At 40.8% G+C, this 15,763-nt stretch overlaps 1 protein-coding gene across 5 annotated transcripts in view; it reads left to right on the top strand.

Moving 5' to 3' along the window:
• cdh24b (cadherin 24, type 2b) overlaps positions 1 to 15,763 on the top strand; it is a 224,422-nt gene that overhangs the window by 130,618 nt on the left and 78,041 nt on the right. For all 5 annotated transcript variants that reach the window (XM_086042936.1, XM_086042937.1, XM_086042934.1 and 2 more), the window contains 2 exons: positions 1,723 to 1,842; positions 14,246 to 14,413. In XM_086042936.1, the coding sequence (XP_085899062.1) occupies positions 1,723 to 1,842; positions 14,246 to 14,413 (288 nt within the window). The remainder of the gene's footprint in view (positions 1 to 1,722; positions 1,843 to 14,245; positions 14,414 to 15,763) is intronic.

Genomic DNA, 15,763 nt, shown 5'->3' with positions numbered 1-15,763 from the left:
TCTCAGAACCTTCTAATGATATTGACCACAGATGATGAAATCCTCAAACTCCTTGCAATTGCATGTTTAGAAATGTTCTTAAACTGTTGGACTATTTGCTTATTCAATTGTGAACCTCACCCCAGCCTTGAATGTCTACAAATAACTGACCATTTGAGGATGCTCCTATTATACCCAATCATGACACTGTTTCTAATTAAGATGTTCACCTGTGAAATGTTTCAAACGGGTGTTTTTTTAGCCCTCTTTTGATGCCCCTTCCCCAGCACTTTTGGAATGTATTGCAGGCATAAAATTCAAAATGAGAGAATATTTGAAAAACAAAATTTAAAAAAAAATCCAATAAATGTATCACTTTGAACGTTAAATTTCGTGTTGTGTGTTCAGTTGGATTGAAAATGATTTGAACATTACTGTATGTTATGAAAATGTATAACTCCATTAGAACTGAGGTTTTTATATTCTATAAAGTAAAAGTATTAAAGGGAAGTCACCCCAAACATATGTTTTCCAAGAATATGTTCTACGCAAGCCCACCAGTTGAAACAAAGCATTCAGATAAATATTGCGTTTTTGGAATAAGAGTTAATCCGCTTGTTTTTAGCCATCCCTGGGGGCGGCCATTTTGTCACCTGTCGACTGAAAATGACATCACAGTTGCTCAGGGCTCAGGTTACGATCAATCCCGTTTTCTGTGTTCTGAAGCTGAGCCGTGATTGGTCGTTACTTGAGCCCTGAGTAGTTGTGATGTCATTTTCAGTTGACAGAAATGACGAAATGGCCGCCCCCTGAGATGGCTGAAACAGGGTGGATTTTGCTGCTTAAGTCATATTCCACAAACACAATATTCATTAGAATGCCATGTTTCAACTAGTGGGCCGACTGGGAACATATTCTTGAAAAAAAATGTTTGGGTTGATTTCCCATTTAAATCAATAATAGGGTCAAAGTGTCCTGAATTTGGACATGCAGTGACACACACACACACACACACACGCCCACGCCCACGCACACGCACACACACACACACACACACGCACAATCTATTGTTGCTCATACCTCTTTTCCTTCAATCAGATCTAAAGTAGCAGTTGCTCTCACAAATCCTTGTCTTACTCCCACACTGTTTGGCTTGAGACTCAGGGAAAAAAACACACGCATCTGCTCCTAAGTATAAATATAGAATTTCTATGTGCTGCTCTATATGAATGCTGGATTTTGTTTATTTCCATTTTTTTCTGCTAACTAATTCAAAAATGCTGCTGCCAAATTGACACTCCGTGAGCCGTAGAAAGAAGATTTAGTGGAGTAAGAGGGGGGACCGTGAACGTGGCAGACGGTCCGACTGAATGAGGGAGCAAAAAGAAATTGGAGACAGAGATGAAGAGAAATGAAGTGAGACAGTGGGAGTCGGAGGGTGGGGGGGGGGGGGGGCGTTAACGGTAGCAGAGTGAGAGGGTGTGTTTGTGTGGGTGTTTAGATTAGGTGAATAAAGTATTTGTCACAGATTTGTGTGGAAAAGATAGCAAATGCATGTGTGGGAGAGGGTGAATAGAGGATGTGTGGGTATAAAGCTGTCTAATACACCTAAAGTGGTGCTGTATATTTTCCATTTCGCTCCAGATATTCCTTATTTTGACTTGTCATAGTCCTATTTCTCAACCTCAAATGCTTCAGTTTTTCTCCTCTTCATCCTCTCCTCCTCCTCTCTGCTCCCTGCAGGCACTTCGATAATCCAGGTGACAGCGACAGATGCTGATGACCCCACATATGGGAACAGTGCCAGACTGGTATACACACTGGTGCAGGGCCAGCAGTACTTCTCTGTTGATCCCCAGACAGGTGAGTGTGTTTTTATCCATGAGTGTGAGTGCGTGTGCTCCCATCTGCAACTCACTCCTCGGACAACACTTGCAAGCCAAAATGTATGGAATGACACTCAGCCTCCGAGTTAGTCCTGATGCTGTGTCAGCAGCAGGTGCCACTGACTACATTTACATACACAAATGAATGGAATTGCTGACAAAGTGTGGTTCTTTACTATTTTTACCACTCTCTGTGCAGTTGTAGTTTACATAGGGTTCAATTTGATGGGCCAAGCTCCACCTGTCTGCATGCTAAGTAGAGACAATGCCCCTTTTCATTCATTTTTCATCAAGGAAGAATTTGTGGTACACAGATAATTGGTCACTGTAAAAAGTTGAGTGGTTAAATGAATAACTAAGTGTGCTAATGTTAAACGAAACAGATCTACCTTCAATCAGGTGTGGCCATCTTTACAATGAAGTTTTGTCACTCAGTTACTGTGTATTATATCACTACATTTTGAAATAAAAAATATGAACAAAGTTTATATAGAAGATCTAGTAAGCACAGTTGAAGACTATAGTTTTTTTGTCATGGGTGAAAAGTACTCGATTGGTTCTTTCTTTCTATTTTCTATTCAGTAGTGAAGAGAACAATGATTTGGGTGCTAAAATGCACCCTTAGATATTTCGATACGCATAATTTGTCATCATGTCACAGTTCAAAAAGTTTCAGAGAAATATTGCCACTTTAATTTCATTTACCTTCCATACTTAACCTCATGCGAGAAAGAACTTATGTAGTTGTCCATACGACCCCCTCACCACCCCAACCCCCGCCAGGCTTCCTCTTCTTGAGTTACTGTAAGCGTTGTAGCAGTCAGCAACTGAGGCCGAAACATGCGCAGAACGCCGGCTCCGATGTTTGATCGATGGAAGTGTATACTGTACATGCCTGAGGAATTTGGTTTCCAATCAATAAGGTGGCGGTGTTAATTCAACTTTAACAGAAAGGTGTTTACAGGCTTTTTAAAAGTTTGGTTTCAATTGATTTATTACAATACTGTGGGGTTTTTTTGTGTGTAAATGCACTGAGTGGTAAAGGGCTTTGAGTACATTCAAGGCAGAAAAGTTTACCCACATTGGTTTAGGACATCAATTCAAGAGTTCAGAATTCTGCATTTTAAGATAATTCATAACAAACACGGGTGCACATACATCATTTTGGTGTTTGGTGTGATTTTCAAATGAGCAATAGAGGGTTTTTTTGTTGACCGTCGCTGCCTCCTGCCATTTTTGGATGGAGTTTCTCATGTAGCACACACACGTGACTGAGCTCTACAGAACTGAGAAAAGAATAAGTCGGTTTATCAAGTGAATCCATTCATTGGGTTCACTCACAAGATATGTTCGTTTGAACAACAACAAAACTGTGCAAATGTGCAGTGACAGACTTGAACTGGAGCACAGTTGCACATGTCATGGGCATTGCTAATCTGCAATCCTGGTAATAAAGCATCATACCTGTGGTGTTATGAGAACAAGAACATAAGGACTACGTTACCCAGCATGCCAGGGCGGTGGAGCGCGCCCAACTGCCGACCGCAGGCTGTAGAATGTTCATGCTATGCTAAGGACATGTGTAAAGAGCCAAAATAAAAACTAAATGCCTCGTCTGCATCTTTCATGAGCTGAAAGACAACACATGGTGTCAGGAGTGGTCGTGAGCAGCTTCGTGAAAAGGTTTGCCACGGAGGAGCCACATACCGCGGGAGAGGGAAGCAAAAGAGTCTCCGTTCCTGTGAGCGAAACGTGTTAGCGAAGCAACATGCTAGCGCAGCTTGCTACGATGTGTGTTGGCCACGACCGACGCTGAAGTGAAACGGGACGAAGGACAGATCGAACACGTAGAAGAGAATCCAGTGTCCGAGTTAAAGGACCGCCAACATTAAAAATCTGTGTAATCCCGGTCATGAACCCCAAAGTGTGGTCATGGATAAGATAAATCCACCTAGCTCAATGCAACTCACTGGTAATCTTGCCGATAATTGGAAGCGCTTTACTATAGATTTATTATATATTTAGCAGCAAGCAGAGCAGAAGGCGAGGATGAAAAACTCAAAGCTCACATTCTGTTGCATGTGATAGGAGAAGATGCATTGGACATATACAATAGCTTTCAGCTGGATGAATCAAACTTGACTGTGGCACAAGTAATGACAAAGTTTGAAGAGTACTTTGTACCTAAACAAAATGCGACTTTTGAAAGGTACACGTTTTTCACACATGACATGAGAAGTAAGGAGTACCTTTTAATCAGTACTTTGCAGAGCTACACACACTAAGCAAAACGTGTGAATTCAACACTCTGAGAGTGAGAGTCCTTAGTGAGAGACAGGATTGTTTGTGGTACAGTGGATAATGTACTCAGAGAGAGACTACTTCGAGAAACTGGACTTACGCTGGATAAGTGTGTCAGTATGTGTAGAGCAGCAGAAACCACCCGAGCACAAGCAAAAGAGCTACAGAGAGGTGAAACAACGTGCATGTCATACATAAAGAACAAAAGAAAACATTTGCCGAACAGAAAGGCCAAAAAGAGAAATCTACAGAGTTGAAATGCAGTAAATGTGGAGGCAGTCACAAGCCAAAATCTTGTCCTGCATTTGGAAAATCCTGTAACTGTGGAAAGGGAAATTGTTATGCAAAATGTTGTAAGGCAGCTACAAGACCCAAAGTTCACACTGTTGAAGAAGATTGCGACAGTGAGGAGTTTATCGTGGATGCGGTGCACGCGTGCACAACTGAAAAAGAGGAATGGATTGTGCCAATCACAGTGAAATAGAAAACCATTCCATTCAAGCTTGATACAGGTGCTCATGTGAACCTGTTGTCTTTTAAGGACTACATAACACTTACTAATAAGAGTAAAATTCATCCAGAAAAAACTAAAGTGAGTGGTTATACTGGAGAACGTGTTCCTATAAAAGGTGGATGCATTGCTACCTTCAAACACAAAGATCAACAGATTAGAGCACAGCTACTGATCGTGGATATGAGTGTACAACCAATCCTGGGACTCAGTGCATGCATGAATCTCAATCTGGTCAAAAAAGTGTTTGTAGTGACTTCATCAGAGACAACAAATGCTCAAGACTCACTCATGGAGCAGTATAAAGACTGTTTCGAAGGACTTGGATGTCTGCCTGGACTGCATGAAATACACTTGGATAAAGATGTGACTCCTGTTGGGCACCCTTGCAGAAAGGTTCCTTTTGCGCTGCGGAAAAAAACTGAAGGATGAATTGGCGCGAATGGAAAAACTAGGAGTCATCTAAAAGATTGCTGAGTCAACTGAATGGATCAGCTCATCGGTTGTTGTGCAAAAGAAAACAGGTGCTCTGAGACCATGCTTGGATCCAAGGGATCTAAACAAAGCAATAAAAAGACCACACTTCAAGTTACCAACCAGAGAAGAAATCATGGCACAATTTGCTGGAGCCAAATGGTTCAGTAAATTAGATGCTTTGTCTGGTTTCTGGCAGCTGAGGCTAGATGAGGAGAGTTCTCGACTGTGCACATTCAACACCCCGGAGGGCAGGTACAGGTTTCTTCGTCTGCCTTATGGTATCTTGTCAGCACCAGAGGTCTACCACAAAACCATACACATGATTTACAAGCACATACCTGGAGTGGAGACAATGATGGATGACATCATAGTTTGGGGCTCAACTCGAGAAGAACATGACGAAAGACTGAAACAAGTGTTGGACAAGACGAGGGAGGTGAACTTAAAACTAAATAAAGACAAATGTGAGTTTGGAGTGAAATCACTTACCTTCATGGCAGACGCTGTGAGTGAAGAGGGAGTGAAGCCAGAGCCGAGAAAAACTTCAGCAATCAACAACATGGAAAGACCAACCAACAAAGATGAGGTCAGACGATTTCTAGTCGTGGTCTAGAAGTGCCAAGTTCATTCCTCAACTGTCAACACAGTCAGCACCTCTCAGGAGTATTCTGGAACAAAACAATGAATGGATATGGTCCCACGAACAAGAGCAATGTTTTAAAAAACTGAAAGAAACTCTGACACGAGAGCCGGTATTAAAGTTCTACGACCCAGAGAAGAGCACCAGGATTTCAGCAGATGCGTCACAGTAAGGCCTGGGAGCAGTTCCCATGCCTTGACAAGTGCTGAATCAGGGTACGCCCAAATTGAGAACGAACTGTTGGCAAGTTTGTATGCATGTGAGCGTTTCCATCAATTCGTCTACGGCCAGGGGTTTGAAGTGGAAACTCATCATGAACAAACCCTTGAATGACTGTCCGGTACGGAAACAGCGCATGCTAACCAGGCTACAAAAATATGACGTGCACATGATATGCACACCAGGAAAATACATGTACGCCACCGACACCTTGTCGCGAGCAGTGGACAGAGGAACGTGAAGACAGTGAGAAAAGCACAGCAATACAGGTGTATGTGAACATGGTTGTGATGTCTTTGCCAGTGACTGCAGACAGAACAGAGCAAATAAGAAGAGAAACTATGACACAATGAAAAAAACCAAGAGCACAATGCTGAAAGGATGGCCTAACAACAAAAAGGATTGCCCCACGGAAATACAAGACTACTGGAATTGTAGAGCAGAGATCACTGTAGTGAATGACGTTGTGTTGAAAGGGAGCAAATTTGTTATTCCTTCCACATTACGCAAACAGATGGTCCGAAAGATACACGAAGGCCACCTCGAAGAAGTTAAGTGTAAACGTAGGGCGAGAGAAGTGATGTACTGGCTGAGAATCAATCATGACATTGGCCAGACAACAGCATCATGTGAACTCTGTCGCACCTACGGACCAAATCAACAAGCTGAGCCGCTGATGACTCATCCAGTGCCCCACAGACCTTACTACAAAGTGGGTACTGATCTCCTTGGTTGTGGTGAAAAGGGCTACATAGTAGTTACTGATTACTTTTCAAACTATCCTGAAGTTGGAGCATTGCAGTCAACGTCAAGTAAATCAGTTGTCAGCTATTTAAAGACTATCTTTGCCAGACATAGCATCCCATGTGAACTCTTTTCAGACAATGGACCCCATCACTAGTTGTGAGTTCTCTGCCAAGGAATGGGGGTTTCAACACTCCACGTCAAGTCCAACATATCCAAAGTCCAACGGCTTGGCGGAATCCTCTGTAAAAACCGTGAAGAACTTATTGAAAAAATCTCAGGACAGAGATGATTTTCAGAAAAATCTGCCGATCTACCGGAGTGCACCCCTACAAAATGGACTTTCACCAGCACAAATGCTGATGGGTAGGCGCATTTGTTCCAGCCTACCGGTGAATGTAGACCTGCTGATACCCGAGAGCGCATACAGAGTCTGGCAAGCGAAGGTCAAGCAAAAAGCGAAACAAAAACAGCTTCATGATCGTACGGCCAAACACCTGCCGGTACTGAAGCCTGGAGACGTTGTGCGTCTGAGAGACATTCCGACAGGTACATGGAGCGAAAAGGGATGGGTGGAGGAGGAAGTTAGTCCACGTTCCTACAGAATACAGATGGAAAATGGACCGGTTCTGAGGAGGAACTGCAGAGATCTTCAACTACAGCAGGCGGTAGAGGTCACTGTAGCCAAGGACAAGGTTCTACAGGGCACAGCTGGATCTGCGGAGCTGGCTGACGGCGATCCTGGTTGTATGGTTCCTGGCCCGACGGCAGTGTCTGCTGAACAGCTGCTGAAAGTCTGTCTAGACCTAAGAGACATGTTCAGCCACCTAAGAGGCTTATTGAGAGTTGTAAAAAAAAAAAATGTTTTTAAGACTCGGTTTATGTTTTGATGCTTGAAGAGTTCAGATTATTATTCTAAAAAAAAAAAAAAAAAAAAGTATTTGGAGAGAAAAGTTATTTATAAATGGAGTTTAATGCTAAGTAATGTAAAAAAATGTATACTGGCTTTGTTGATTACACTAAGCATTATTTCTTTATAGGGGGGAGTATGTGGTGTTGTGACTACAAGAAATTAAGGACTACGTTACCCAGCATGTCAAGGGGGTCGAGCGTGCCCGACTGCCGACCGCAGGCAGTAGAATTTTCTTGCTATGCTAAGGACATGAGTGAAGAGCCAAAGTAAAAACTAAATGCCTCGTCTGCATCTTTCATGAGCTGAAAGACAACTGAATCTATTTCTGCTTCCTCAATGTCAAACACAGCCTACTCGGACGTACTGCGCTGCCTGATTTTAATGCAAATGAGTGATACGGTGACAATTGGTTGGGTCTCGGCTACTTTCCATCCCACAACGGCGCACAAAGGCGCAAACTACCTGTGCAAAGTCAAGGAAAATACCAAAATAAAGAAAGCTCCACCCACGCATACAGTGAGGCTAGGTTCACACCGCAGGTCTTGATGCTCAATTTGGATTTTTAAAAAAAAATCTGATTTTTTTTGTCTAAGTGTTCATATTACATTATAAATGCGACCTCGGTCTTGTCTGCTATATGAACACATATGTCGCCAAAGTGACCCGCATGCGCAGAAGAAGAGACGATGTCACTCCCGACGTTGTGTTTGCAGAAGTAAATGTGGTCCAGCGTGTCGGGGCATTTATAAAGTGAAGCGATTAGGTAGGAGGTAGAAATAAATACAGTATTTGGGGGAAATTATGAGGCAAGGCTTTAATATGTTAAAATGTATGTTGGTGTGTATATACATGTGTATATACACATAGTTACTGCGTATATTTACATAGGTTTGATCCTAAATGTTTGCCGTTAATGTTATACATTAATGGCTACATTATCCCGCCGTCCCTGTGTGACCTATATCTTTGCTGCTGTAACACTGAAAATGTCCCCACTGTGGGATCAAAAAAGGCCTTCTTATGTTATCTTATCTTAATAGCTGATTTCATGGCGACATCACAAACGGTAACGTCACGTCATAACCGTGCGTAATACATGAATCAATCTGAACCATGGCTGAATTACTACTATCATCTTAAATGTCCACTTTAAGCTTCATGTTTCAAGTGGTATTAAATTAAAGTAAAATATAAAGTCAATAGTGTTACAATAGTGTGTCAATAGAATTTTGCAGATTCGATCCCCCAGCTGCCACCACTTTCCCTCCGCCTGTGCGGAGCGCATTTTGGGCTCCGAATGACGTCAATGTCGGATATATGGGACCTGGCCGTTCAGACCGCGGCCACATTGAAAATAATTGGATACATATTTGATTTAGGACCACATATGAAAGCGACCCAGGTCAGATTTGAAAAAATCGGAATTGAGCCGCTCAGACTTGTCATAAAAAAATCTGATACAGGTCGCATATGGGCAAAAAAATTGTATCTGGATTTTATTCGCCTGCGGTGTGTAAACCTAACCTTTAGACCGCGCTTTGTGCTCGACTTGCTCACCGTATACCGTAATGTAAATTCAAAATAATTTGTTTCATGGCCAAATGATCAATATCATAAACCTATCAACTACACTCCCACAGCTTTCAGTAACACTTGTTATGGAGTTGAGTCTCTTGACTATGACCCCTTAGCCCGACAAAACAGAGATGAATTTGATGAATCATGCTGACTGTTTCTTTGGCATACAGTATTTTACTAAGCAGTCAGGACTCAAGTCAGTTTTATCTATATAAGTACCAATTCACAATAGTTATCTCTATGCACTTTGAATGAATGAACACTCCTCATACATGCCACACATCCATTCGGAAATACAACAAAGCAACATTATAACTGCTCTAAAATATGCACAACCGAGAAACATATTCAATGCAGCGACCTATATGAAAAAAAGATTCGCTAAAGATGATAAAACTAATGCACTTGTGCAACAGAAAACCAAGTTTGCTCAAGATGTTCAAGTGTAAACACATATTGTATGTGCAAACAAGTGGATTTAGTCATGAGTGACATGCACACACGAACACAGCTTGTGGAAGTGTGGGTAAACACCACTAAAGTAACACAAATCCAGGTGAGCATGCAAACATGCTGGTGGTGGACCACCCCGAAAAATGGCATGATTTTCTATGTTAGTCTTTCTCATTGCCCTGCTCTTACTACTTCTCTTCGTTACTCACATCCACACAAAAGGACATATTCCCTTATGAACTTCTCAAGTTCGCTTGTCCCACTTGTCACTCATCCATCTTTCCTACTCTCGACCACTTATCTTTTCCCTCTTGTGCCCCCAGATCCGCGCTTCTCCCAGACACCCACTGCTTCATTTCAGTATGAGTTGGCAGAAAAGTAATTTTGCTGTTCGGGGCGTGTGTCAATGCAACAAAATCTCACCTCGCACCTCTAAAGTTGTGACCTCTAGTTGACGAAAATCAAGAAGAAATGCGTCAGCTTTGGTTCTTGGACTGTTAGGGAGGACAGATTACCGAGAGCTCAAAGGAATTATGTGCTGTGTGTGTTCTCAATATCCCTCCACTTCATAGAAGTTACTCAGGGACAAGTGGAGGTCCACACTGGTGGAGGGCACCTTTGTTTTTAAAATTTTATTAGCATCAGAGTTTTATGGTTATGCATAAGTATTCATCCTTTGAGTGAAATTGTGGATCAGAGGTGAAGGATTTGGGTTCATGTTTGACGCACGTTCATGGGCATTCAAGTCAATACGAGGCTGCGAATGTTACCAAGTAGTAAGAGACTCTTTATTTTGCCTGCATGGGTCACAAGCTGTTGCTAACTGATTGTCAATCTTTACCAATTGATTGCTGATTTCAGGCTATGTATGCGAGCCAAAGAGATATGCAGTTCCTTTTGAATTTAATTGTTCAGTATAGGGCTATTCCCGCTCAATGTGCTGTAGGAAATGTTTAGTATTCCAAACATGTAGGGCCTCTTCTCACTGCTCTGTCTCCCTTTTTCAATCAGCCCTTTTTTCAATGGCTCACCCATTGGCAGACATTTTCAAAATGTATACATTCAGCCGACCACACTTGTGAAATATGCTGCGAAATCTTGACATTCTGATTTATTCAGAACAGCCCGATTGAATGTGACTGAACGTGATCTGCCGAGTCATTTAGACCAAAGCAACACTTGCAATGTATGTGCCCACACAAGTCACACGATGAGGTCATTTACATAGAGGTGATCAATGTGTAATGCAACTCTCCGTGCCATTACCGTATGAAACCATTTATAATATATTGTGCTCTCCGACTGCCTGTCTTTCATGGGTTGTCATTTTCCCCCGCCCATATAGACTTCTTCACACATCATATACCAGTTATACAATACTGTAGTTATACTGTAAATACTGTACAAAGTCCATCAAACAAAAAAAAAATTCTGACATTTACTATTTTGTCAATGGGATCCTTCTGATGCTGTTTAAATTCTCTGCAGACCGTGGCTTGCGCTGTAAAATAGGAAATATTAGGCACGCCAACTACAACTTTATTTGGGGTTAATCAGAAGCACCTTAAATGGGGGCAGGTGTGTGCTGAATTTGTTACTTCCGAACACAAACACATCCCCAGTTGTACGAGCTTGTGCATTATTTCAGTTGTTTATTTCTACTCCCCCTCTCAAAATTTGCATTGCACAGGTTATAGGTCACATTGATGGTAGGAAAAAGTTTTGAAATGGTTTACCTTGGAGTCTTTTTTTTTCGAATCACAAGAACCTGGCACATAATTTATCAATGTATTTATTTATTTATTTATTCTAACAAAATGTAGTGGTGGAAGATGACCACGATCTGCCTGACTGGAAAGCTATATAACTAAATACAAAAATAAAATAAAATAAAATTACATGTTGAGGTGGCTAGTACTGTTATTAACTCTATAGAGACAATCCATATAAGACCGATCACCTGTAACACACAAACGTACACATGTATGCACACACGTATGCACGCATTCAAAATCCATGTAGATCAACAAACAATTAATCTGCGTTAGCCACTTATTATTTGGTCATGCGAATCCTATTAAGTGACTACCTATTAACATTTTAGGAAAGAGCTGCAGAGCATCTGGACCAAACACCGCTTAACACATTTTATTAGCATGTGTAGCTGCTGGCGTATTAAACATAAAATGAGCATACAGTCTTTTTGTGTTAATTTTGCTGCTCAATTTGATTCACTTCAATCAGCCCCAAACTAAACAGGAATTGAGAAAAAAGAGAAAAAAAGAAATAGACCAGATTTGGACAAAATACACCATACACAGTACTGTGGTTTTACAGAGACCCAACAATTACATCCTAAGAGAGGATTAAATCTGAACAAGAAACAATCAGCTTCACCCCAACTTGGAGCAGACCGAAGTCCATTTAACAAAGACTCCATCCCGGTGGAGATATGGAGCTGGACAAGAGCTGGCGCTAAAATGAAGTAAAGCGAAGCGAGACGGAGAACTAAATGAGAAAGGAGAATTGAACCACTCTTTCTGTATCTGTGTTACTCGCACAAACTATCACTTGTGAGAAAACTACAGTTTTCTGTTTTACATTCCAACTCACGCTGTTATGGTGAAATTACATTTTTAGTATCAGGGCCGCAGACATCTTTGATCCCAGTGCCCTCATATTGGTTGTTGCAGACGGCCTCGCACAACAGCATGTGCAACAAGAAGGAATAGAACTCTGCACCTCCTGTATCAAACAATTATTTAGTTATTTATTATTGTATTATTATTTTGATTGTTGTCTTTTGTGGTTGCCGTTTATGTGCTCTGGCGATAAATTTGAGTTGAGTGAACTGGACACAAAGTGAGCGGCTATCTATCAATAGTAAACACAAGTGATGGGCTGCAGGTTGAAGATAGACGACAGAGTAGGTTTTGGGGGGGGGGGGGGGGTGCTGGCCTGAAGATTAAAGGGGCGACGGTATCACATTTTACGTTATGAATGTGCAGAGTTTTCCATTTTCTAAGAGTTGAAAGTTGGAAGGTTGTTACAGAACATGACTGCAATTATAGTCCAAGATCCGAAAGTTCCTGAAATAACTGTTGAAACATAAAAAGATGAGAAATTACTAGCGGGCTCATATCATGCTTTAATTCATATATGAATGTCCATAGATGAGAGGGAGAGGGGGGTAGTGGAGTTCAGTGCATCACGCTGTCCTCTGGCAGTCTAAAGCAGCAGAACGGCGGAAGAGTTCAAGGCAAGTCTGACTCAGCCTTCACTAGAAGATACAAGCCTACCCCTAAATAGAAAAATTGGGGATAAAGAGCGTGGGCCCTCCTTGTGAACTAAAAGTAAAATATATTACCACAAAAGATTAGCCAAATAACTGAAATCACTCCTTGGCTTCAGGAACCAAAAGCAGGTCTGGTCGTGTGGTGTTCTAATGGTTGAATTAGGTTCTATGATCTTTGTAATATTTGATAATACCCAACTATGAACAGCTGTCTAAGGTATGGGTGAGACATGTTTAAGTATGGAATTTTCAGGGAGGCAATGCAGGGGTGCAATAAAAGGGTTGATTTTAGAGAGGGAGGCAAGTTAAAAAAAATCTTGCCCTTTGCTCCTGATCAATGATAAATGAGAGGTTCCTGATGAATGAGGCCAAGGCGTTATATTATTACGTAGGGGTCAATCACAAGGGTTACCTTTTAACAACAGGTCATATGTGTACGGTTTGCAATAAAAAGCTGTGGTGTCTATTAAAATTTGATGCAAAAAAAAAAAAGAAAAAACTACCATTGCAGTCAAATTTAATTGTGTAAATGTAATTCTAACTGGATTGTTGTTTTATTAAAAGGAACTCAATAGTAAAATATAAAGGCTGACTTTCATAGTTTAAAAATGCGAATTAAGTGACAAAAAAAGACACTGCAACAAAATAACTGCTGAAAAGCTTACTGTGCTGCATACATTAGTTAATAAATGATGAGTAACTTTATGTGCACAATCTAATGAGGTTAAGGATCTGCATTGAATATTCTGCTTTCATGAGGATAACACCAAGTTGACATTGTCAAAGGTTTTTAATATAGCAATGATTATTATTGTGGTTGTAGTTTGCAGTCGTGCAGAATTGCACTGCATAATGCTGAGTGCAAATTGTAATATTTTAAGTACACGTGGAGGGCAAAATATTAGATATTACTCATGGGAATAAAATGCAATGAAATTTTACATGACTGCAAACTAAACTACAATAATAAACGTATTTCTCTTAGACTGTTAGGACTGCCGCATGCTTCAGAATCCGACTAGGACCCGACCATAGCAAAAAATTACACTAATAACAGTTGTATTATGCTGTATTATTCTGCTTGGTGGGGTGCAGCAGATCACCTGTGTGAAAAGCTTTTTTACTGGTTGTAATTTGCGACGGTGCCACGTTGTGCTACCGCCATTCAAATGTTGAATCCGCAAAACATGTGGCCGATGCTCCGCCGCTCATGAAACTGACTTGACTGATTTTTTTAAATATTCTCCAGGTATTCTTCGCACTGCTATCCCTGACATGGACAGGGAAACCCAGGACGAGTACCTTGTGGTTCTCCAAGCCAAGGACATGGGAGGCCACTTGGGAGGATTATCTGGCACTACCACCGTCACCGTTACGCTTTCTGACGTCAATGACAACCCTCCACGCTTCACTCAGAGTGAGTAATTTAGCAACTCAGGCTACCTCACACAGGGAATGAATAACAGTGTGATGGACATTTGTTAGCATGTATAGGAATACAGAATTATGACCTGGCTCACACCTCCCACACAACCTGACATGGATTCTCACAACATGACTACAGACAACAATTCACCTTGTTAGAGCAATTAGCATCTAATATGTAAAGAATATGTCATGTTTGCATTATGCTTCAGTTTTTGTTATATAAACCATCTAGTTGTTTATAAAAACACACACTTAGTGATGGCAATTTGCTTGTTTTTCATTAGCAGCCAGAAAGATTATTGAACCTTTTTGACCTGCGGGTCCTTTCAGGAGTTTCATGCAGGCAGAAGTCAGGCAGATGAATCTTCTGCAGGGTAGTGTGATACCTCATCAAACATTCAGTTAAGGATTCCACTCTTCTATGCAATAACAAATTAGCTATCACCAGAACCTCTTTTTAGACCAATTCAACAAGATTCTTTCACAAATGTTTGATAGACTTTTCTGTATTCTGATTGTTAAAGTGATAACGTTTTTGCTAATGTTCGATGTAAATATGATGATATTAATTATTCATTATTTGAAGAAGAATCGTTTAAGTTTGAGTGCAAAACAATCACAATCATTTAAACATTTGGATTATTCAATGTGATTGACCTAGTTAGAATAGATTGTTAAGATTCCGTTAATACCCAGAGGGAGGTTGATATTCTGGTTAGTGAATTCTCTTTACAGTTTCGCAGTGGCGCAGGCTAATGACTACGTCAATTTATTTAAAGTTGCAATCCAAAACATTTTGTCTTGGTTGATCTTAAGACCTCCACTAGTAGTACTGTATCCAAAATTTGGGGTGCATGAAAGCAAACAGTACATTTATTTAGTAAGGACGTCTGCAATAATTTGAACATTGAACATCGTCAGTCTTTTATGTATCCATGTTTCAACTGAATGCAAGAAAGTACAATAAAAAGGAGATTGTTTTACAATTGAGAAGCTTAATGTTGCCAGCCCTTTATTTTACTGCATATTGCAACACCTTTGGATTTGTGCACAAACATTTCATAATGATCTGCTGTCACAAATATTTTAAATGAAAGCAGCGTCTTTATAGAGAAATTTGATGAATACAGTGCACCCCCGGTATTTGCAGAAGGCTGGCCCACAAATACTGAAAATCGGTGTCTAATTGACACTCATCATGAATACATAAAAAATAACTAAATAAATAAAAAATATATATAAAACCACAGAAAATGTGGAATAAGCAGAGGTAAACCATCAAGAAACCTTCTCTATGAAAAATGGGGGTTGCCCCCCAAATACAATGATGAACAAAAAA

Source organism: Filicampus tigris, chromosome 10, assembly GCF_054856515.1.
Source record: "Filicampus tigris isolate MCC_2025a chromosome 10, RoL_Ftig_1.0, whole genome shotgun sequence".
In the NCBI taxonomy this organism is placed as follows: Eukaryota; Metazoa; Chordata; class Actinopteri; order Syngnathiformes; family Syngnathidae; genus Filicampus; species Filicampus tigris.
This window is presented reverse-complemented; position numbering and strand designations above follow the sequence as displayed.